Source organism: Marmota monax, unplaced genomic scaffold (assembly GCF_021218885.2).
Source record: "Marmota monax isolate L192 unplaced genomic scaffold, Marmota_monax_Labrador192_F-V1.1 WCK01_AAM20220418_F8-fsc00004, whole genome shotgun sequence".
Classification (NCBI taxonomy): Eukaryota; Metazoa; Chordata; class Mammalia; order Rodentia; family Sciuridae; genus Marmota; species Marmota monax.
The window spans coordinates 17,379,610-17,401,829 of NW_026692881.1; the positions used below are offsets into that span (position 1 = coordinate 17,379,610).

At 53.4% G+C, this 22,220-nt stretch overlaps 1 protein-coding gene across 1 annotated transcript; it reads right to left on the reverse strand.

Annotated features, from left to right (window-relative positions):
* Window positions 1–18,449: 18,449 nt before the first annotated feature.
* Window positions 18,450–19,999, reverse strand: Lbx1 (ladybird homeobox 1). Its single transcript, XM_046449725.1, has 2 exons — window positions 19,675–19,999; window positions 18,450–18,970 (listed from the first exon to the last, which is right to left on the reverse strand). The coding sequence occupies exons 1-2, from the start codon at window positions 19,997–19,999 to the stop codon at window positions 18,450–18,452; spliced, it is 846 nt and encodes a 281-aa protein (XP_046305681.1).
* Window positions 20,000–22,220: the final 2,221 nt, after the last annotated feature.

Consider the following 22,220-nt stretch of genomic DNA (forward strand, 5'->3'; position numbering starts at 1 on the left):
GAATTTTCTTTCCAGAGCATCAAGTTTGTTTGGTAAAGCCCCTGCAACATCTCTTTAACTTCTATTTCTTCCCTGATTGCTTGGAAAAAGGTAACCCTAGATCCAGGATGGACATGGGGGACTGCCTCATGGAGCACAGGTGGATTGAAAGCTCAAGGTGGATATTTCAATTCAGTACTGCTTTTCTAAAACAAAAATATGGGCCAGGGTTAATGGTGCTAGTCTATAAACCCAGCTGGAGGATCACCAATTCAAGGCCAGCCTGGGTAACTTAGTGAAACCCTTTCTTAAAAATTAAAAGGGGCTGAGGATGTAGGTCAGTGATAGGGCACTTGCTGAGCATTCATGGGGCCCTAGTTCAATGCCCAGTACTGCAGAAAACAGGACAAAAATATGAAAGTAGAAGCACATGCATACTGTCCAACACTGAGTCCCTCTGTTTCTCCCTCCCTCACACAGCATGTTCCTATTTCCAATTAATTTCTTTCTTATTTCTCGTGTGTGTGTGTGTGTGTGTGTGTGTGTGTGAGAGAGAGAGAGAGAGAGAGAGAGAGAGAGAGAGAGAGAGAGAGATCCAGGGCCTCCTGCATTCTAGGCAAGTGCTTTACCACTGAGCTACATCCCAGTACACCCTCCACCATCAGCTTCTAATTTAATTCTAACCAACTGAAGAAAAATACACATTCTTTCTTTCTTTCTTTCTTTCTTTTTTTTTTTTTTTTTGTGTGTGTGTGTGGTGCTGGGCCTTGTGCATGCGAGGCAAGCACTCTACCAACTGAGCTATATGCCCAGCCCAAGAAGAATACACTTTCTTAAATCATCCTCAGTGTACCTTGGCTTGTCCAAGGCCCGATATTCTATTTGCCTCCAGGGCCTGATGGGCAGCCTCCCTGTAGCTTTTAGGCTTGGAGTCTGCAGGAGACAGGTGACTGCACCTGTGCTTCTGTTGGCAGAGGCTGCATCCCAACAACACACTGGGTCCTGGCTGCTGGCCAGTAATAAGGACAACACAACAGCAGCCTCAGACGCACAGGGACAAATGCATTGGGGGTGGGGGGTGGCTGAAATACAAACATACTATTAACTACTAAAACAATTGACAAATATTAACCAGGAAGGAAACTAGAGGGACTTGGGGAAAGGAGAAAGAAAAGGTTCAAAGTAAGGCAGGGCAGGCGCCGTGGGTCACGCCTGTAATCCCAGCAGCTCAGGAGGCTGCGGCAGGAATATTTTGAGTTCAAAGCCAGCCTCAGCAACAGCGAGGTGCTAAGCAACTCAGTGAGACCCTGTCTCTAAATAAAATATGAAATAGGGTTGGGGATGTGGCTCAGTGGTCAAGTACCTCTGAGTTCAATCCCCAGTACCAAAAAAAAAAAAAAAACAGGCAGGACCCTAGCCTGGTGATCAAGTTTAATATCACCAAAGTGAGTCACATTGATTGTCTGCACATGAGATGTCACCCCAATGTGATGTAATTGAAAAGGGCACTTCACCTCAGGCCTACAACCTAGATCAACCATGAGAAAGCCAAAAGTCAAATCCAGATCAAGGGACATTCTACAAACTACCTGACATATTCCACTCAACTGTTAAGTGAATAAAAGACAAGGAAAGTCCAAGAGACTGTCACAAAGAGACAAAGATGTGATAACTAAATGTAATATAGTATACTGGCTAGAATCCTGAAATAGAAGAAGGATGTTAGAGGGAAAACTAATGGAATCTCCATAAAGTGGGAGTTCAGCTGAGTGTGCTGTTGCATGCCTGTATTCCTAGCTGCTCAAGAGACTGAAGCAGGAGGATCATAAGTTTAAGGTCAGCCTCAGCAACTTAGCAAATCTAAGTAACTCAGCAATAACCTCTCTCTAAATAAAATATATAGAAGGGCAGGGGATGTGGCTTAGAGGTTAAGTGCCCCTGGGTTCAACCCCAGTACCAATAAATAAATAAATAAATAAATAAAGTGGGAGTTCAGTTAACAGCAATATATCAATAGTCATGTGACATCACCAATAGAGGACATTGTATGGCAGTATGTGGGAGCTCTTTGTGCTATCTTTGAAACTTTTCTATAAATTTAAGACTATTCTAAAATAAAAGATGTATTTTTAAAAACAGAGTAAGGTAGAGGGATGGGGGAGAGCAGAGGATCTGGTTTTCTGGTTGGAAGAGGAGGGAAGGTTGGAAGGCAGAAGCCCTGGGATATCTGAACTAGGACGAGAGACTGCTGGTCTTGAAACAAATGGGCACCCCCAGCCAAGCAAGATGCTTCCTGCGAATAAGGTGAGCCAGACCTTATTCTGTGGGCACAGAAAACGGGTCTAGCATTCACCTATGTGAGTGCAAACCTCTGGAGAGATTTCCTTAAGACAGCTCCGACTCAGCAGGTCTGGGTCGGGATTGGATTCTGCTTTCCTAACTGGTTGTCAGGTGCTGCTGCTGCTGCTGGTCTCTGACCACACTCTGAGTTGCAAGAAGCTGGCAAATTTGCAGCACTGCTCACCTGGGAGGAGGGAAGGGACACTTAAAGAAGAGGTTGCAACCCTGAAGCCACATATCATCAGCCTTACAGCCCACAGAGGAGCACAAACCCCCAAGGGCCCCCCAGTGAAGAGAGCAGGGCATTGCTCCCAGGCTTATAGAGCAGGTCCAACCCTGATTGTCCTCCCACAAACCACAGCACTGGCCCTTCCGGCCTCAGGCCCCCATTATAGAGTCTAATACCCACATCTCCAGGTTGTTCTAGGGACTGAGATGATCACATGTAAGGGTCTCTGTACATTGTGTAACTGTCTGCTCATTGAAATGACCAAGACATCTGCCCAAATAGTTTCAAGTGATTTACAAAGTGTATTTCTCCCTCTCTCTTTAATTAACACAGTTATGCCCACAAGTAGCCATTTTGCATTATTTATTCATCCATTTAAAAAAAATTTGGTAGTTGTAGATGGACATAATGCCTTTATTTTACTTGTTTACTTTTATGTGGTTCTGAGGATCCAACCCAGTGCCTCATGCATGCTAGTCAAGCACTCTGCCACTGAGCTACAGCCCCAGCCCTTTATTCAACCATTCACTCAACAGATAAGTCTTGAAAGCTCCTGAATCTTCCAAAGAATTTGCCTTCTGAAATCTGCTGTCATGTGGAAGCCAGATTTATAGAAGGTTGGAGCTGAAAAGCAACCTGGATCTTACCTTAACCTTCCAAGGCATAAGTCCCCCTTGTCCTTCTAAGTCCTCCACTTCTCCTGCACTCTGACATCCCTATCTGAGTCCACAGAAAAAAAGAAAGAAAACTTCCATGCCCTATGACCTCCTCTTTTCTTCAGTGGAGCCTTCTGCTTGTGATGGCCTGGGTTCCCAGCCCCTTCCCTCCTGCCTGATGACAGCCTCTTTCTCTGGCTGCAAGTTTCCCACTCTGCCTTAGCCACACCTGATTATTGTCCTGTGGGGACCAAGAGCTCAGGAATCTCAGCTCACCTTTAAGCTTAACTTGTATAAACACATTTATATGCATACACAGGAGTTTAAAAATCAAATCAAGGTGGTTCCTTCACAGCAGATTAGAGGAAAAGAGAAGGGAGTCGATATTGTTGGATCAGAGACTTTAGGAACTTGATCAAAGCTATGCCAGGGCATCAGGAAAACATGCTTCAGCACATTTTTACCCAACTCTGCTCCCAGTTCAATGGGATACTGGGTACTGGGTTAAGAAAGTTGGGTCCAGCTGGGTGCAGTGGTGTATGCCTGTAATCTTTGGGAGACTGAGGTAGGAAGATTGCAAGTTCCAGGCTAACCTTGGCAAATTAGGGAGGCACTAGGCAACTTAGTGAGACCCTGTCTCAAAATACAAAATAAAATGGGCTGGGGGTGCGGCTTAGTGGTAGAGCATTTCTGGGATCAATCCCCAGTACAAAAAAAAAAAAAAAAAAGCCAAGTACAGAGGCTCCTGTGAGCTCACTGATACTGGAAGAACACAGCTAGACAACAGGGTAAGGTGATGGGTGGCTAGGTCCAGTAATCAGTGTCAGCAGCACTGTCCCTGCATCCTCAAGTCCTCATCTCCGTCCATCTTTCATTCGTGAAGCATGTGTGAAGCCCTGGGTTCAGTCCTTGACACCACATAAAATAAACAACAACAACAGTAAAAAATCAGAAAACTTCCCATTCCACTTGGGTCACCAGCTACTGAAGCACCTGAGCATTATAAAGGCTTATAAAGGTTAAGGAACAGCTAGAATGAGTGAGGCTTTTTTAACACTTTGCTACCCACACCTCAAAGCCCCGTTCTGTTAGACCTGACTCCTATCATTCTAAATCAATGTCCTTGAATATTGTTTCCCCAAAGTCTGCCCAGCTCACTACTCCTAGCCCAACCCCAGCCTCTGCCCTGGAAGAAAACCAGAGAAAGAGCATCTTGGGGAGGGCTTCCCCAGAAGATCTCACTACCTGCTTATGATCATCATTAGATATTCCAGGGCAATGTGTCTCATTGTGGACAGAGGAGTCCCAATTGCCTGGAGGCCATGTTCCAGAGCACAGCCTGTGAATTTTTAACAGGTTCCCTAGAACTTGATGTGTAGTCACTTTTTTAATGTCTGAAACTGACACTAGGTAAACCCAACTCCTTTGAGGTGGTGGTTGTGACAATAATTGGTAAGGATATTTCCCTTTTGTTTTCTCACAGAGAGGAGTTAGTTTTTTACTGGGGGAATTGGCTGAGAAGAAGAGGTGGAAGTAGTATGGAGGCCTAGGGAGCTGTGAAGGAGATGCCTACAGGTGCACACAAAGAGGGGAATCCCAAAGGAGGTGACAGCCCCTACCTGGACTCCTTCTCCCATCTGGTAACTGCCCTCCTCAGTCTCCAGAGCTCACTGCTTAGGCCTGGACTTAACAACACCCCCACCTATGGCACTGATCTTGAATCTAAAATATGTCTTTTGTAAAGCACCTTGTGGGGACCTTAGCCCTAGTCCTTAGTGCAACACTCTGGGGCAGGGATCATTGTCCCCAACACACAGAAACCAAATGGATGCTTAGAGATAAAGTGACTTGCCAAAGTCCCAATGACTTAAACCCAGGATCTCTAATTCCAAATGGCAGACTACATTCCCTCATGTATAAGCATCAGTGGGAAGAAGGTGGGGTAGGGAGGGATATGTTCTGTGGTTCTCCAGGATTGGTAAGATTGGTAAAGGGATAAATAAGGAGCCAGATGCCCCCCCCCCCAGCTCCTGGCATTTCTATGCTGAGGGTTCCTCAAAATTGCCAAGACTGGCCTCGAATTTGCAATCATCCTGCCTCAGCCTCCCAAGTATTTGGGATTACAGGTATGCACCACTATGCCTGGATTATTTTATTTCTTAATTGACAAATGAAAATCGTATGTATTTATGGTGCTCAAAATGACGTTTTGGCATATACATTCACAAGTAGTACAGGGGAAGAAATTTCTAACCTTCCAGTTAGGGGACAGATGGCCTATCAACAGAAAGGAGAGAAGTAAGATTGGCGCAGAACTAGCCATAGGGGTAGAACTTAACAGCACAGAGTATCCCTTCCTTGTGCAAATCCACGAGGTTTATATGAAGCCCCTTCTGCCTGTTTGTGAAAGAAACTTCCTTCCTGAAGGCAGGGGCATGGCTAAGATCAGCAGGAGATCAGTTCCGGAATTTCCGCAGCCCTCCAGCGCGGCGGCCCAAGCAATTCTAAATCACAGACAGCAGAGGGTGCTGTTGCCTAACCTTTCCGGCATGGAGGCGGGTGTGAGGATCCGGACTTTTCCTACCGGAAAGAATTCTGATCTTTGCTCCTAGTGTCTGGGAGAATCCCGAAGGGGTCAGGTTAGAATAGAAATAGGGAAGACTAGAGACTAAACTTCCCTTTTGGGAGCTCAACCAGAAGGTTGGCCTCTTGATACAGCCCAAGGAGGACCCTTTTTTCTCTCTCCCCACCACAAGGGGTGGGGTGACCCCTTCCTCAGCTCTATCCCATACCCAACCCTGAAAGTGCGACCCCGGGTCTGCGGATTCCAAGGAGAACCCCTAGACGTACCCATGGTATTCCTTCCTGCAGCCGCTCCTAAAGGACCTGTGCAAGGAAGTAGGGGTGAAGCGTGTTCACGTAAGGGCTTTTTATTAGGTGGCACCGCGATGGGTGGGTATTGGGAGTTTCAAATAGGGTAAGGAAAAGTGTAGCTGAAAGGGCGCCTGCTGCTGTTGAACGTCGCCACAGGTGCCGCTAGGTGGCGCTCGAAGCCCGCGTCACCGAAAAGCGCACGGTTTTTGAAGAGGCCGGCGGGTGTTGAGAGACTGGCTTGGAGATCCCCAAGAGCTAGAAGAACAAGGAGCCAGGGTTAAGGATCCTCCTCACCTAAACTGGACGGGGTACGCTAGACTATGAAGCAGCCGTCGTTCATTAGAGGCTAGGAAAGGGCAAGGGAAGAAAAAAAAGGAGCTAAAGGCACGAACATGCTGCCAGAGATAGAAGATGGATGTCCCTGGAGCTGGAGTGGGGGATCTTGGTCTCAGTGTGTCATCGGTCCTCTTGTCTCTCTGAATTTATGGATTCCGCTGTAGAGAGCTAGGAGAAAAAATCGGAATCTTAGAGTCTGGGTTTGGCCTGGAATTAAAATTCTGAAGAGCATGTCCATCTGCTTTTCTCCCCGATTCTGTGGGACTGTGTGGAGACACTTGCTCTGGGCTTGCCCGACCCACCCTTGTTACTGGAGAAGGTGTGGATCCCTGGCTCTTTCTATCGCTTCCTTGGACACCCTTGGCGTTTATCTCCTGACTCTGGGGAATTTGCCCTGGCTTTGAGGAACCCGCCCCCCTCCCCAACACACACACCCCGCGGAGGAAAGGGGAAAACGGCTCTAAATGTGTCTCAGATTCATTCCAGATCAGAATTATTCCCTCCATTAGTCCCCGTGGGACATCATCAAGCGCGGACCCTTCTCTGTGCGAGGCCTTCCCTGTACAGATCCTTTGGGCACTAGCTTGGCTTCTCCTAACCACCTGCAAGTTGGAGAGACTCTGATGCCCCAAACTCGTGGGATACTCTCTCTAGCTCCTCCCCATCTCCCGAGACTTAGCCTATCCCTCCCCACTCCTCCTCACCCCTGAGTGCAGTCCGGGGTCCGTGCGGAGGGAACGGAAGACCTGGAGAGGAGTGGCTGTGCGGCCGGCTGGTCAGCAGCACTAGTGTTAACCGCGCCGGGTAGACTAGGAAATCGAGATCCGGCCAGCCGGCAACGGCGCTGGATTAGGCCTAGGGAACTGGAGCTCCTAGTGAGATCTGGATGCACCAGCCTCTCCCTTAAAATAGACGGTGGCGGGGACAGAGTGCGTTCTCATTGAGGGGGAGATAGAAATATGGAGTAAGAGACTGCAGGGGGCGGGAACTGGGACCCTGGAAGTTCCGTCCCAGACGATCAACGCCCACTAGCCCAGCTCCAGAGGCCTTGGCAGCGGCTTGGGGTGGGGTGGGGGCGGGTTGGCAAGCTCCCGGGAAGCCAGAAAATAGAACTTGAAAGGACTCTATGTCTCCCTTTGGGACAGCAAAGTCCCCCAGCCCTCCAGTCCACCGCCACCCGCGCCATCCTGCCGGAGCTCGGAACCCAGCACGCTCTTGATCGAATGGCACTGGTAGCAAGGAATATGAGGTTCTGGGAGGAAATGGGAGGAGTGAATGGTTGGATATCTGTAGCCTCAAGGTGCCCCACCCGTTTTGCAGCTTTGGCACTACCAGCCTCCTGGACTCCTGGGGAAATGGAGACCGCCCCCTGGGAGTTCTCGCTGGCTCCCCCAGGCCGGAGGTATTAGTGCTGCTTGATCAGACCTCATTTCCTGAGAAAATGGAAACATATCCAGGGTCCTTAATAAAGTGAATGACGAGGCTTCGAGTGTAATTGGGCTTCCGTTTGGTGGCTATTTCCTTAAACTGAGAGTGGAAAAAAATATAAACCCACAGTGCCCAGTTGCAATTATGTGACTATCAGAAGTAGCACAGGGTGTATTAGCCGAGACCCAGAGCAATGATTTAAAGTCTGAGAAATGGGCATAAACGCTTACCCAGACCCAGGAACTCAGAAGGCCTGGACCTCCAGACCAGTCCCGCATCCAAGCACACGCCTCCACATCCTTCCGCCTCTGTTCGGAGCCTGAGACCCACCCTTCGGCTGCCATAGGCACACACCCGGATCTTTACACGCTGGGGCGGAGGTGGATCTTCTTCCTGGCAGAAAAGGAACGTCCTCCAGGGCAGAACACAGCCTGGCTGCGAGTCCCCTGACCGTTCCCCCGGCCCGCACGCGCTGGCTGCATATTTTCTATGCATAATCCAATTTTCTCCGTGACTATCTAGTTAAACTCTTTAACAACAGCTACATAATTAGAATTTGGATTCCCATTAATTTTCCCTGGGCCTCGAACCATTTGCAGCTCACACTGGTAATTAATGCGATACATCACTAACTTTACCCAGCGCGGGCCAGCCCGACTTAGGTCGCTCAGCCTGCTCGCGGCGCCCCCGCGCGGGTTCCTGACTCCGGACCCTGCTTCCGGGGTGGGGGCTGATTCCCTCCCTCCAAAGCTGAGTGCCTTGGCCCGCGCACCCAAAGCCTTCCTCTTTCTAGGAAATTTCACAATTAAAAATATTTATCGGGAGCAGATTTACGTTTCTGGGTTTCCAGTCTCGGGGCGTCTGGGTAGGCTATTAAGGGTAATTAGCATCTTTTGCGCATGCAGATTTACTTCGCTCGTTGCCACATAACTCATCCCTAAAAGCCGGCGCAGGCGAACGCAGGCGCCGCCGCCAGAGCAGCCGCAAGAGCTACCGACGCCGCGCGGGTCTGACTCGGGTTCCCTGGGCCTTGCTCCCCAGTACACTGCGGACTTCCAGTGTTCCCCACTGTGTTGTCCGCTCCAGAGTGGACATCCAGTAAGAGATGTGAAAAGGTTCTCATCCTAGAGCCTGAACCAAGGACGACCTCAGGAGGCAGGGGAAAGGCCCAGACCAGGCTTTCTCAGTTGCCTCAGGGACCTCCGACCGTGCGCGTGTAAGGACGAACAAGTGGGCGTATCCATGTGTGTACGCTCACGCGCGCGCGAATGCACATGCATGTGGTTGTTAGCGCGCATTCCTGGGGGTGCGCAAGGAGGTGCGTGGGAAAAAATGAGTTGATCTTTCTTCCCTTCCCCCCCAGCCCACCGTTTCCCAGGACAGCTACTCAAATGCCAATCCTAGGCTACCCAACTAGGTCACTGAGGTTCAGAAGACAAGAGACTATGGCCTCTACCTTTCCTCCATTTCCCTTTCACAGAGCCAGCCAGACTACCAGCCCGGCCGAGGGCGGGGGTTGGGGGGATTCAGAGGCCTGACCCCTGTCTGAGCTCACTGCTAGCCAGAAAAAGCACAGGCGGGGAAGCAGAGGTCACTGAACTGAGGCTTTGGGAACCTCTGGGGGAGGCTGGAAACGACTGAACCAGGCTGGTGAAGGAGGTCATTCGGACAAAGTGACAAAGTTAGAGGGGCCAGGGACAGAGAGTGCGGCTGTGGCTCCCGCGCCCTGGGCCGAGGCACCCACCCCGAGTTCGTTATTAACGCGCTGGGAAGTCTGCGAGCCGCCTAACTTTCTTCTCTTTAATGAGCCTAGAAGAAGAGGCTGCCCTGAAGGGGTTTGTTCATTAAAGATGTAGCTAGAGGAATATTGTCTCATTAATTATCTGGTTTTAATTACACTCCTACCCTTTGAATCGGAGATGGGAAAAGTTGATTTGGTGGTGCCACCCCCTTTAGCTTAAAAAGTCAGGCCGAACCGGGAAGAGGTAAGGGGGGGGGGCTTCGTGTTCCTGGGGGGTAAGTTCGGTGAGAATCCTGTATGAGGGGACTCCATGCCTCAATGTGTAGGTGGACAAGGTCTGCCTGCGATTCTGAAAATGTGCGTGTATCTGAGAGTGTGTGACCACGTGTGCCTGAGAGGCCGGGTGAACGTGACTTGGGTGCCTATGTGTGCTCCCTGCCTGTGTGTGGTTCTGTGCATCGGGATGTGCATGTGAGTAGCTTACTGTGTCTACAGACCAGCCTGAGAGCAGGGGTCTACATGAACAAGAGTGTGACTGGATAGCCCCCGTGTCTGTGCCTGAGATGGTGGCTTCCTGCGCATCAGTTCAAGTGACAGTGTCTTGGGGACTCTGCTGTGCCTGCATGTACCCTCATGCATATGAGTGATGGTGGGGGGGCTCCATAGCTGGAGTGTCCCAGAAGCTGTACTGCTCCAAGGATATAGATCAGTTTCTGAGGATCCCCAGAGCTGGGGGCCACCTGGAAACCATGATCGTTGTTGGGGGGAGTCATTTAAGGGGGTGCTCCGCCCTGTCTCGTCCGTTGTCAGCTTGGTGCTGCGCTAAAACGGGGGCCGTTTTCCCTTTAAATCGCGGACACTTTGACAGGGGACATTAAGGACCCGGCTGCTCAGGCTGAGCAGATCATAAAACCGGACAGGCAATTTCTGCTCCCGCCAAATAGCCGGGCAAACTCGTTCTGCATCTTTGGTTTTAATGCACTAAACTGGCAGCTAAGCAGGGAGCGAGCAAAGGAGGGGGGGTAGGTAGCCCCCACACACACCGGCACACCGGCACCAGCACACACGCGAACACCCCTTCACACCCTTTTGCCCCGCCCCTCCCGGACCCCCCCACCGGCGGAATTATCAACTAGAATTTGATTAATATGCAAATCGCAGGCAAACAGCTCCATATAATTCTTTCAGTGGAGAGTAATTAATCACCAGTTAAAGCAAATTAATACATATATCAATTTTGTCAGAAACATGCTTAGTTCAATCGCCCGTAAAATTGAAGTTTGAAGTATTAAGAGGCTCTGCAGAAACGCCAGGACTAAAACTTTCAAATTGATCCTATTTAGTAATCAATCAGGCTCTCCCCTCAGGTTAATCTGCCTAATTTTTCATCTCAAATCATACACTTTACTGACACGCCATCTAGCAAACAGTCGATAAAAAGTTAACAAAAATGATAACGACTCCAGCCAGAGCCATTGTGCTGGGCGGGTGGGCGGCAGGCGGTTTTGATTGCATTTCTGGGGTGGTTGGGGATTTGGATTTTTCCTGGGCCAGGGGCTGGGCGCTCCCCCACACAGCCAAAGCCTCCCTGCCCCGCCACTCCTGTCTGCTACTGGCTGCCCTCTCTGCTATTGGACTCCCTCAGAACATCAGAACACCAGCAGGCATTTCCACCAAAGCAGCCTCGAACAGTCAGCTCCCTCCCCACTCCTGCGCTTGCAGAAAATGTCAGGAAGCTTGTGCCTAGTATGCTGTTGGTAACTGTGGCCTGTGCCTGTGTCCCTGTGCCTATATTGTCTGTGGAGCTGAGGATGGTGTCTATCTGTTTAACAGCAAAGGTTTATATGTGTAATTCGTGTGTGTGCCATTGGCACTGTGTTTCAGGCATCCTGTGTGTCTGTGTCACTGTAGGTGTATACTGGGTTTCCGCATTGTGGGTCTGTGTAACTGTGTGTCTGCCTTACTCTGGGATGTTTATGAAACACTGTGTGCCTATGTTGTAGCTTGGCTTTGTGTCTGTGTGCTTGCCTGGGACTACCCTTCATGTGAAACCTCAGGCATCCAGATCAATAGGATCCTTCACAGACACAAGAGAGAAGACCCAGACACTTCACCTTGAAAAGCCTCTGGGAAGTGGGAGGGATCATCTCTTTCCTACCTAGTCTCCCACTCTAGCCTCTATGTTGAGGGGGATAAGGAAGAGGAGGGCCCCCATTTCCTGGCAGAGAAGATGCCCAGCCCTTGAGTCCCCTTTTCTGCAAAGCTCCTGACTTGGACCACTGAATTTGGGGTGGAGGGTGCAGACACTCAGGTAGACGTGCCTGTATCCCACATACTGAAATGTCACATTCACACCCAGATATGGTTACATCTCAAACCCCTGTATACACATGGTGACAACTAAATCTGCTCAGGTCCCAGGACACACACATACAGATAATCAATCTTTCTTCTTCATAGCATCCACCCCACTCACAAAGTGCAATATCCAGCTCTCCATGGGACAAACTACACATGGGTCAGATGCCTACACCAATGCACAGCAATGGATCCCTGCATGCACTCATACACCAGATTCCAAGTGATCAGGATTCATTCACTCCCAGCCCTGCTGGCAGCATTGTCCACCCATCCCACATGCACATGTGTGCATATTGCCACTTGTACTCTCCCCATCTTGTGTGGAGCTGGCCCCTTCCCATAGAGGAGGAACTTCCCTTGAGTGAACTGGGAGAAGCAGAGCCTTTGAGGACTGATGCAGCCAAGGGTGGGTCGGCAGACAACTCCAGAGACAAAGGTTCAACCTAGAGGCCAACTTGAATGGGAGGGGGCAAGCAAGGGGGCCAGACCACTACAACAGCACAGCAAAGGATACTAGCTCCTCCCCAACTTGTTTTCAAAGAATAAGCTTGCACCTTCATAGTGTTCATTTGCTGGACTCAGCTGTCCTCAAAGTAGACTCACATCCCTGCTGAAGGTTCCCCATACTACCATCTGCTCACTTCTTTTGTGAGCTACTTTTCCTTCAGGCCAGGTGCTTTCCACCTCTGCCCTCCACATTGTACATGTAAATTTGAGTAGCCAGCGTGGCCAAGCTGTTCAGGGCTAGGACTCCTGTGTTGTCGGGCTGTAGCTTCCATTCCCTATCAATGTGCATTCTCCTGGTTATCTGCTCACAGTGGCTTCCTGCACACATCACTCACCCCAGCATTGCTCACCCACTGGTCATACCCACCCCAGTGACAGCTTTACTCTTTTCCTCTCCATTGCACAAATTTAGTCACACCTAGTTGCACACACTAGTTTGCAACAATCAGTTACACAGAACGCAGCAGAACACACCCAGTTATTCCTAGTTACACATGCTCTGTTTCCATCAATCACTGGCACATGCTCAGTCTCTCAACTGCACACACTCAGTGGCATACTCAGGAACACATTCTTGTTGGTCCCTACACTGCTCACCAAACACACTCACTCAGTTTCAAGACTCGCCCAGGACTGGCAGCTGTGGAAAAAAAGAAGAATGAGTTGCTGAGAGCAGCTGATACAGAGGTGGAACCCCAAGGAAAACTTTGAGATGGGGCTTCTCCTTTCTTCAGGGTATTGTTCTTTCACATGCACATGCCATAAAGCCCAGGAACCCTCATCTTCCTTAACTTCAGTCCCAAGAACCTGTCCTTTGGGAAACTGGGCCTATGGACACACCTAGAGGCCATGCTCTTAGGCCTGCCAAAGTCTGCTTCAGACCTCCATTCCAGCACATGGCACAGTATAGATGAACCCATCTACCACACAACACCTCACCTGTACAGCCCAATCACCACTACCCAGTTTACCCAGTTCTACACCCCCCCCCACACACACACACACACAACTGGAAGCCACTGTATTTCTCCATTTTACAACAGGGACATCCTACCCTTTGACCCTCATCACCCAGCTCACTCAGGCTTCCCTGTCCCTTTTCTCACATGCCTTTCAGCCCCTGGTCTTACCAACCCTGACCCTTTATCTGGCTGCTCCTTTTACATCTCTGGAGCTCCCTTATTCTCCCTCCATGCATTTGGGGAGCTTGTGTATTGTCAGCACAAACTGTTTTCTGGCCCTCAAGAAAGAAGGGCTGTTTGTTGGGGGTGGAGAGCAAAGCCCAGGTGCCGCTGGGTTCCGGAGGTTGGGAACGCGCAGGGCGGGGCTAGTGGACTTTCCTGGACCCAGCGGCTCAGAAGGGTGGGGAGGAGGGGGACCCCGCGGTGACGGGCAGGGGCGGAGGGGAGGCGTGCGGGCCCCAGCCCGTCCCTTTCAGGGGGGACTCATGCATCAAACTTCAATTTTCCGGACGATTGAATTAGTGATTTTTTTTCTCCTGAACTAAAATACACTTAAGTCTTTGGGATTAATTACCACGTTCTGGTCCCTCAGACTGGAGTATTACTTATCGGAGCTGCGTCTGACACCGGCCCGACACCTCGTAAAATAAGGAACTGCGCCTCCCGGCCTCACCCTGCGCCTCCCGCTAGGCCGCCGAGCCGGGAAGCCGGAGCAGGGAAAGCAGAACTAGCCAGAACGCGCCCTGCGGCTCGGCCGGTCCGCGCGCGGACAGGAGAGCAGAAACTAACCGCATCCCGAGACTTGGCAAGCCGCGCCGAGGCCCGGGTCCCAGTGGGGAAGGGAGAGACAAAGCCTAGCCTTCTCCCCTGGCAGCCAGGAACCGAAAGTGGGTCCGCAGAGAGGCCAGATTTCTGAGGGAACAGGTCGGTAATGACCTCAGGCGATGACGGAACTCGGCAAAGGGCCGAGCCTTAACGAAATTGGCCCAGAGAGTGGCCGTGGGCCTCACAGTCCCTCACACGATCCACGGCACAGTCAGACACGCAGAAGAAACAGATAGGCAATATATACGCCCCGATCCCACGGAGCCCACTCCTGTGTGCACACACCACACACAGCCGAACCACGACAGGCCCAGCAGGCACCTTCCAAGAGGCTCAGGTTTGACACCTGGGGTTCCAAACCTTCTCTCATCATAGGTCCAGTCAAGGCCATCTGAAAGCCCCTGGACCGCGCGAAGGGGTGTCAGCCTTCATCAGAACTGGGAGAGCTAAGGAGCCGGTGGGCTAGAGTTCAGGCCTCCCTGGATTCCAGTCCCTTGCCTGGTCCCAAGTCCCTCAGCCCTTAACCACGATCGCCTACTTCCCCACTGCCTTCTGCGCTATGGGGCCTTAAGATGAGCCCCAAACTGCGTGCTCCGCCTGGCCTTAACAACCGTGTGCATGGTCGGTGGAGCTCCAGGAGCCCACCAGCAACCCCGGGGAGGCATCGGATTCTGTAGAGCCAACGTGATTGAGGAGTGGCTTAGCTCCACTTTCCAAATTTTGTGGGACACAGCGTGAGGCTCTCTCTCCTCAGTCCTCCTCTGCTCGGGTTTAGCCTAAGGCTCTCAGGAACACCCCTCTCCTCCTTCCCTTAGGCGACTGTCCAGTCCTTACTTTGGCTTGCCGTCCTTTCTAGCCTATAGAAACAACGAATTATTTATGTCTTTCAAGGCCTGGGTCCCACGCCACCTCCTCCTCCGTGGAAGCCACCATCACTACCCTGGAGCCCGAATTCATCTCTCTGCATTTTGCAAGAGGCACTTCCCTGCCCCATGGCCAGGGTCTGCTATTAGGGTCTGAGTTGCTTGCGGGCTTGCCCATTAGAGTGGGAGCTCCTTGAAGGCAGGAACGGAATCTGATTCATTTCAATTCCCTAGCCACCTGCACACAATAAACATTTGCTGAATTGAATTGATTTTTCTCTTTTCTTTATTAATCCTTCTCCTTTCTTCTTTCCCTCTTTCTTTTCCTCCTTCCTTCCTCCCTCGTTATTTTTTATTTCTTGGTTATATTCAATTGTCATGTTTTTCAGGCTCATTAAATCCATTTAGAGACAAAAGAATAAAAGGCAGAAGGGGAAGGGAGGGGGAGGAGGGGAGGGGGAGGGGAAGGGAGGGGGAGGCCGGAGAAGCAAACAAATAACCCGCTTTAACTAGACGGGCGGATAAATGGCCCCGTTTCTCCTCAGCCCCGATGCGCCTGCTTAGCTGCGCGCCCCGCGGGCGCCGCAGCTCGGGTGGGCTCAGCCTCGGGGCCGCCGCCCCCAGACCGAAGGGACCCAGCAGGGCCCAGCCCAGGGCCGCGAAGAAGGGAGCGGCCGGAGGTGCCAGGGCCGCTTCATTGGGATTCATGGGCGTGTTGGGCGGGCGGCCCGGGGCTCCGGGCGCAGGGCGGGGGCTGGGCGAGGGGGGGTGCGCACGGCGGGCGCAGATGCCCGGGTGACCGCCGCGCCGCGGTCCCTGCGCCGCCTTTGTGCCGGGGAGGCGCGCGCGGGGACCTAATCCATCAAATTGTCTACAAATTGTGAAGAAAATTCAAAAACCATATGGTCGCCAGCGCCGGCGCGCTCTGGGCTGCGGAGGGCCGCGGCCGTGCCCGCACCGGGAGCCGCGGGGGGCTGGGCCGGGCTATTGTCGCCTGTCAGCGGCCGCCCGGGCCCATTCGTCCCGGCCTTCATGGTCCGCGCTCCGAATTACAGACCCATCCATCCTGAGAGAGGGCGATTTATGTCGCCCGGGAGGAACCGACCGAACGCCCGCGCGACTGCCCGGCCGCCTCCTTCTCTGGTCCCTCTCCTCTCTTCTCTCCCCTCTACCTACACTATCCTTTTCTCCCTATCTCTGTCTCCGTTTCTCTTTCTAGGTCTGTAAATTTTCTTCTTTTCCACTCTCCTCCCTTTCCTTGGCTGTCCACTTTCTAGCTCTGCTTCTGGAGTGTCTTTCTCTGCTCCTTTCTTTCTTTTTTTCCTTCTTCTTTTCTTTCTTTCCCCCCCGTTTCTGGCTGTCTCTTAGTTTTCCTCCTGGACACGCACGTTCCTGACTCAGGCCCGGGGGGCGGGGGCATCGTCTGCCCGAGACCAGATGCGAATTTCTCACATCAATTTTGAGGAGAAAGAGAGCCGAGCGGCCCGGGGCGGGACCCGACTTTAGTGACAGCGGCCACTCGCCAGCCCAGAGACAACAAAAGCCAAGAGAGAAATCCTTTCAATCCGGGAAAGTGAAAGCTAAGTCCCAACCACTGTTAAGTCACCACAAACCTCAAAGAGTCCCTGCAAGATTCATGACTCTGCTCCCAACCAAGTTCTGGGCCCAGAATTTATGGACGTTACCAGAAATTTACCTTAGCTCCCACTTCGGGCTCACATCCCCCAGAGCCCTTGTGTGCAATTCAGCCCCCCCTTGTTGCTTTCAGCCTCATTCTTTTTTATTCCTGCTCTCCAAGGATGAGGCCTGGGGAGGGAGCACAAGTTGAGAGCCCCCAGGCTCCACCTTGATGTCATACTGAATGACACCTTCCAGAGCACTTTGGATTTAGCCAGTGTCTCCGGGAGCCCAGGTAGAATATGGAAGGAGGGGGCAAAACAAGTCTCTCTTCTCATCTTTCGCCCAACGCAACTAGTTTTGTGCCTTGACGCCTCCCACTTTCACTCGCGTTTTTCCCCAGTATCACTTGTCTTGCTTTTTACCCCGACCTTTCGAAGCCCGCTTCTTCCCTCCCCCCATTTAGTAGTTAATGCGTGTTTATGGACAAGAAGCACCTCCTCCCAATGCTTCCTTCTAACCCCGCGATCTCATGCTTGCCCAGAAACTCCCCCAAATCTCCATGGCTGGGGTGGCCGGTGAGGAGCAACGACTAGAAGTTTAGCCTGCCGTGCTTCCCCGGTCGGGCCCACTCACTCAGACACGCTCACCGCCGGTTCTAGTAAAATGGCAAAGACTTTATTTATCGGAGAAAGAGGCCTTGGGAACAGTCCGAAGAGGAGAGGGCAGGGCAGGAGCAGGGGGGAAGCACGCGCGACCCACGCTCAATGAGCCATCCTTGTTCGGCCAAGTGGAGGTGGGAGCAGGGTGTTGGAGATGGCAAGACAGACCCAGAGCTGCAGAGGAAGTGGGGGTGAGGGCTTGGGTCGGCCTCCTCTCTGTCTCTGTCACATGCAGAAAAATTCTAAAAAGAGTAAAAAATAATTCTAGGGCTTTGGGTTCTGTTTTCGATGGTTGGTTATTGGTTGGATGTCCCCCTATTTTGTCCCTAAGAGCTGGACTCCAGCAATCTGTCCCAGAAAAATGCAAGAGGGAAAGAGGAATCTTAAAAATAGCATAAGTGGGTATTGGGAGGCAGAAATGGCATCGAAAACAGACTTCTCTCGCGGGGGTCGGGGAAGGTAAAATCGATTTAGAAACTTGCAAGTCAGGACCCGGCTGCCTCCCTTACCCCCTTCCCACGCGGGGGAAAAAAAAGGCAGAAGGAAATAAAAGAAGTCAACTGCAAACGGTCGAGGGAGGCGAGAGGGAGCTGGCTGGTGCATTCGCCACATGCAGAGAAAAATCAAAACAGCCTGAGCTACCCCCTTCTCTAGACCGCGGGTTAGTGTTCTGGATTCTGCCTCGCCCTCAGCCAACCCGGTAGCCCGAGAGCTTTGAAAAACATCGAGATCTCTGAGATTTAAAAAAATAAAAGAAACGAAAAAACCAGGCTGCGTTGGGAAGAACCTGCTATATAGGTTTAAATATTTATACAGAAGCCATACAGAATTGCACGGCGAGGGCTTCCGGAGCGTCGGAAGCCGTGTATAGCAGCCCGCCCGGCGGCCAGCCCGGGTTTATTGCTTCGAGAGGGAAGAGGCGGCTGCTGGGAGCCGAGTCCGGGCCCTGGGACAAGGGAGGAGGCGGGAGTTGCAGAGGAGGTCCCAGCTCCCCTCGGCGGTCGGGTCCGGGAGGCGGCGGGTGTGCGGGCGCTTGGGGCCCAGGGCGGCGAAAGACACAAGGCGCCGCTCAATCGTCCACGTCGATCTCTTCGTCTTCCTCATCCTCCGAGCAGTCCTGGCTGCTGGTCCTCTGGTCCGTGAGCGGGGAGGCGGGCGAGAGCTGCAAGGGCCCGGCGCCCGGGGCCTGCGGGGCGCCTGGGGGGAGTGCAGGAGAACCCGGCCTCGACTTGGCCCTGCCACAGCCACCGCCACCGCCGCCTGCGGCCTCCGAGTTCTGCTCGAGTTCTGCCAGCGCCACGATGTCCATCTGCCCGCTGGGGCCCAGTTTCTTGGCGGACTCCACGTCGGCCTTCATCTCCTCCAGATCCCGCTTGAGCTTGGCACGACGATTCTGGAACCAGGTGATGACCTGTGCGTTGGTGAGGCCCAACTGCTGCGCGATTTGGTCGCGATCTGCTGGGGACAGGTACTTCTGGTATAGGAAGCGCTTTTCCAACTCGTAAATCTGGTGATTGGTGAAGGCTGTGCGGGACTTTCGCCGCTTCTTGGGGGTCTGCCGCTGCCCAAAGATGGTCATCCCATCACGACCTGGAAAGAAATGACAGTATAGGCTCCCATCGGGAGAGTGGAGAACCCACCCTAGCTCTCACCCTTTAACTCCCCACACCACACAGGCCCATCAGGGCCTGCAGTCTATCCTCATTTCCCTTCCCCTATTTGACTCAGCTTCTCACACCAGAGCAAGCCTGAATTGTCACAAACCTCCTGTCTCTGGTCTCCTTGAAATCGCTAAGAAAATTTGTTTTGGTTTCTGCCTGCCACCTAAGACTTGGTTTGAAAGATTCAAAGTCTCTGCAAGCCAGAGGAACCCAGATAGGTACTCTGGGATCATAGTGTCAACACGGTGTTGGTTCCCCTACTGCTTCCCAACCGCCGCCTGATACTATCCTACCCAGAAAATCGCAGCAAAAGGTTTTCTTGATTCCCCACCCAGAATCGTGAAGGGCTAGGAGCGCCAGGCCACTGGGAACCAGAGGGAGCCCAGCAGAGCATGCAGACTGGGGAGAGAGCTTGGGTTCCCACCACAATACTCAGATCACCCGGACTCTGGCCTACCCAGAGGTCTACAGAAAATAGGGATTGGGTTCTGTCCCACCTATCACCACTCCCAGCGGCAGAGGCTCGGGCTAGAGGGCCCTGGCGACCGGCGCGGGAAGAAGTGAGCAGAGGCATAGGGCACAAAACAGAAGCGTGAGGCATTGGGCAAAGGGAAACCTAGCGGAGGCTCTTACCTTCCGCTGCCTGCAGGACGCTGACCTCGAGCCCCTTAAACGTCTTGCTTGCGAGCTCCTCCAGCGCGCACAGCGGCGAGGTCTGCGAGAGTAGCGCGCGGCCCGCCAGGGGCAAGCCGCCCGGCGCGTGCTTGTCCGCGGCGGCCAGCAGGTGCGCCGCCCCGCACAGCGAGTAACTTCTCCGCACAGACGGCTTATTGAGGATGTCCTCGATACTGAACGGCGTCAGCGGCTTGTTGGAGTTGGCGGGCGGTGGCAGGTGGTCTAGCGGGCTGCGCCGCCGCTCCTCCCCTGGCACCGCCTTGCCGTCCTCCTTGGAAGTCATCTCGGCCTCGTTTGGGGGCCCCGCCGGGGCGGCTCCGGCCGCGGGGACCCAGCCCGCGGGCAGCTCGGGCCCCGGGCGGTGCGAGCAGGCGGCGGCAAGGAGGCCGCGCCAGGCAGGGCGCGGACCGGGCACCGGACTGATTAGCGCGGTGGCTGAGGCAGGCTTAGACGCGCGGGGCCCACGAAGTAGAGCGCTGACGCGGGCGCCGCCGCAGCCGCCGCTGCTGCCCGGGCTTCCAGCAATCCGGGGCCGGAGCCGGGGCGCGCAGCGCGGGGCTCCAGTTTCGCCAGCCCCGGTGCTATTTAAAGGTATCAGGTGGCTCCGCGGCGGCTCCTGGCCCCGGGTCCTGGCGGCGGCAGTTGGAAAAGCCGAAGCAAGGGCGCCGATCCCGGACTGCGAGGGGAGGCGGAAAGACGGGGCAATTGACTATTGCTAACAAGTTAGCCTTGATCGAGGAGTAATCAATTATCTGCAGCTTCACGGCACTTCTCTTTCTCTTTGCTTTCTCCCAGTCTTTCTCCTCTCTTCTTTCTCTCTGTTCTCTCTCCCTGTCCTCTCTCCCTCCCTCCCTCCCTCTCTTCTCTCTGCTCCCCCCGTCTCTCTCCTTCTCTACCTCTCTCTCGCCCTCTCTTTCACTCTCTCTCTCTCTCTCTGTCCAATGCAGGCGGCTCTAAGTTGGGAAGCTCATTAATTAGCGGGCCGGGGGTAGGAGGAGCCGGCTGGAATTAGCCTGCCTAATGCGCCTGTCAGTCCGGGCGCTGCGCCGCTCTCGGCCCGAGCTGTTTGTAAATTACATTAGCGGCGCCTTTATTGCACCCGAACCTCGGGCGACTGAAAAGCCACCGCCCCCACCCCAAACTGAGAGCCGAGCTCCGGGCGCACCCGCCTCCCGCAGGCCTGGTTGCGGTGGCAGCGCCAGCCCGGAGGTCTCAGGCTCTCCAACCCGGGATTTGGAGTCCGAGAAGGGTGGCGGGAGCCCCAACCAGGGAGGGACGCGGCCGCGGCGCGGGTCAGGTAAGAACAGGAGTCCGGGTGGGCCCGGTTCCGCCCACTGTGGACTTTGCCAAGCCGAAATCAAGAACCTAGAGCCCCATTCCCGATCCTTGTCCCTCACCCCCAGCTCTGGGCCATGTGCTTGGAGAAAGGGAACCTGAAGCCCTCCTGGACTGGCGCGCAGGAGGTCAGAGCCAGCTTCACAGCCCTGGGTGGGCAACGCGGGACAGGGGTGGGGATTCCAGCGGTTGGGGGAGGGGGCCAGTCAGAGGGCTCAGCCTTCCCCATGCCAGGAGGCGGAGGGAGGAGTTGTTGGTGTCTGTGAGCGCCTCTACCCCGGCCTGAGACCGAAGCGGCCACCCTACCTCCTCCGGCAATCTTGCACACTCTTAGCCTGGTCTGCGACTGGCTCTCCGGCCGGCTAGGGTACGACTCTTTTGATGATAGGCGTCTAATGGGCAAACGGGCCGAGTGCCGGAGCTACTGGGAAGGGCTTGGGGCTTCTCCGCTGCTCTGCCCGGGCCCGGGCCGGGGCCCCGTTGCGGGCCCCGCCCAGCCCAGCGCCGCGCTTGTGAGTACTGCCCGGCCGACTCCAGCTGTTCCGGATGCTGGGCGGGGGCCCGTAGGGGCCGGGCCAGGGCTGGGGCTGCGCTCTCAGAAACTCGCTGGGAGGCTAGGGTTCCAGTTAGGCTGACCGCTGAGGAGCCCTATGGCCTGGAATCTGTGCATATTAGATGGGCATTTTGTGTGCATCGTTACTTGAAGGTGTTTATGTTTTTGAATATGCGTATTTGTGTGTGGTTCTCCATGTGTATATTTGTGTAAACCTATGTGAACCTTTGGGCATGTTAGTGGGTTTGAACCTCAGCTATGTGTTTCATTTCCCTGAGGCACAACAACGGGGCTGTGCCCTCAGGCCCTCTTCTCTCTTGCTACCCCATCTGGTTTGTGTCTGCCCCTAATTTTCCATTTCTGCCCTTGGAGAAAGGGGAGGAAGAGGGAGTTGGAGTCAAGGGAAGTTCTCCCTGCTCACACACAGAGGCACAGACTCTACCGGCTTTGTTTGTAGTGCGGGTAGTGTGGTTAGTGTGGTTGGACAGCTTAAGCTTGAACCAGAGGAGGGACCAGAGAGGCCAGTTTGAGGGCTCAAGGCCTAGGGCAGAGGTGGTTGGAATAAGAAGAATGGAACTTCTTTCCCCTCATACCTGCCCTGGAGAGGGAGTGGACT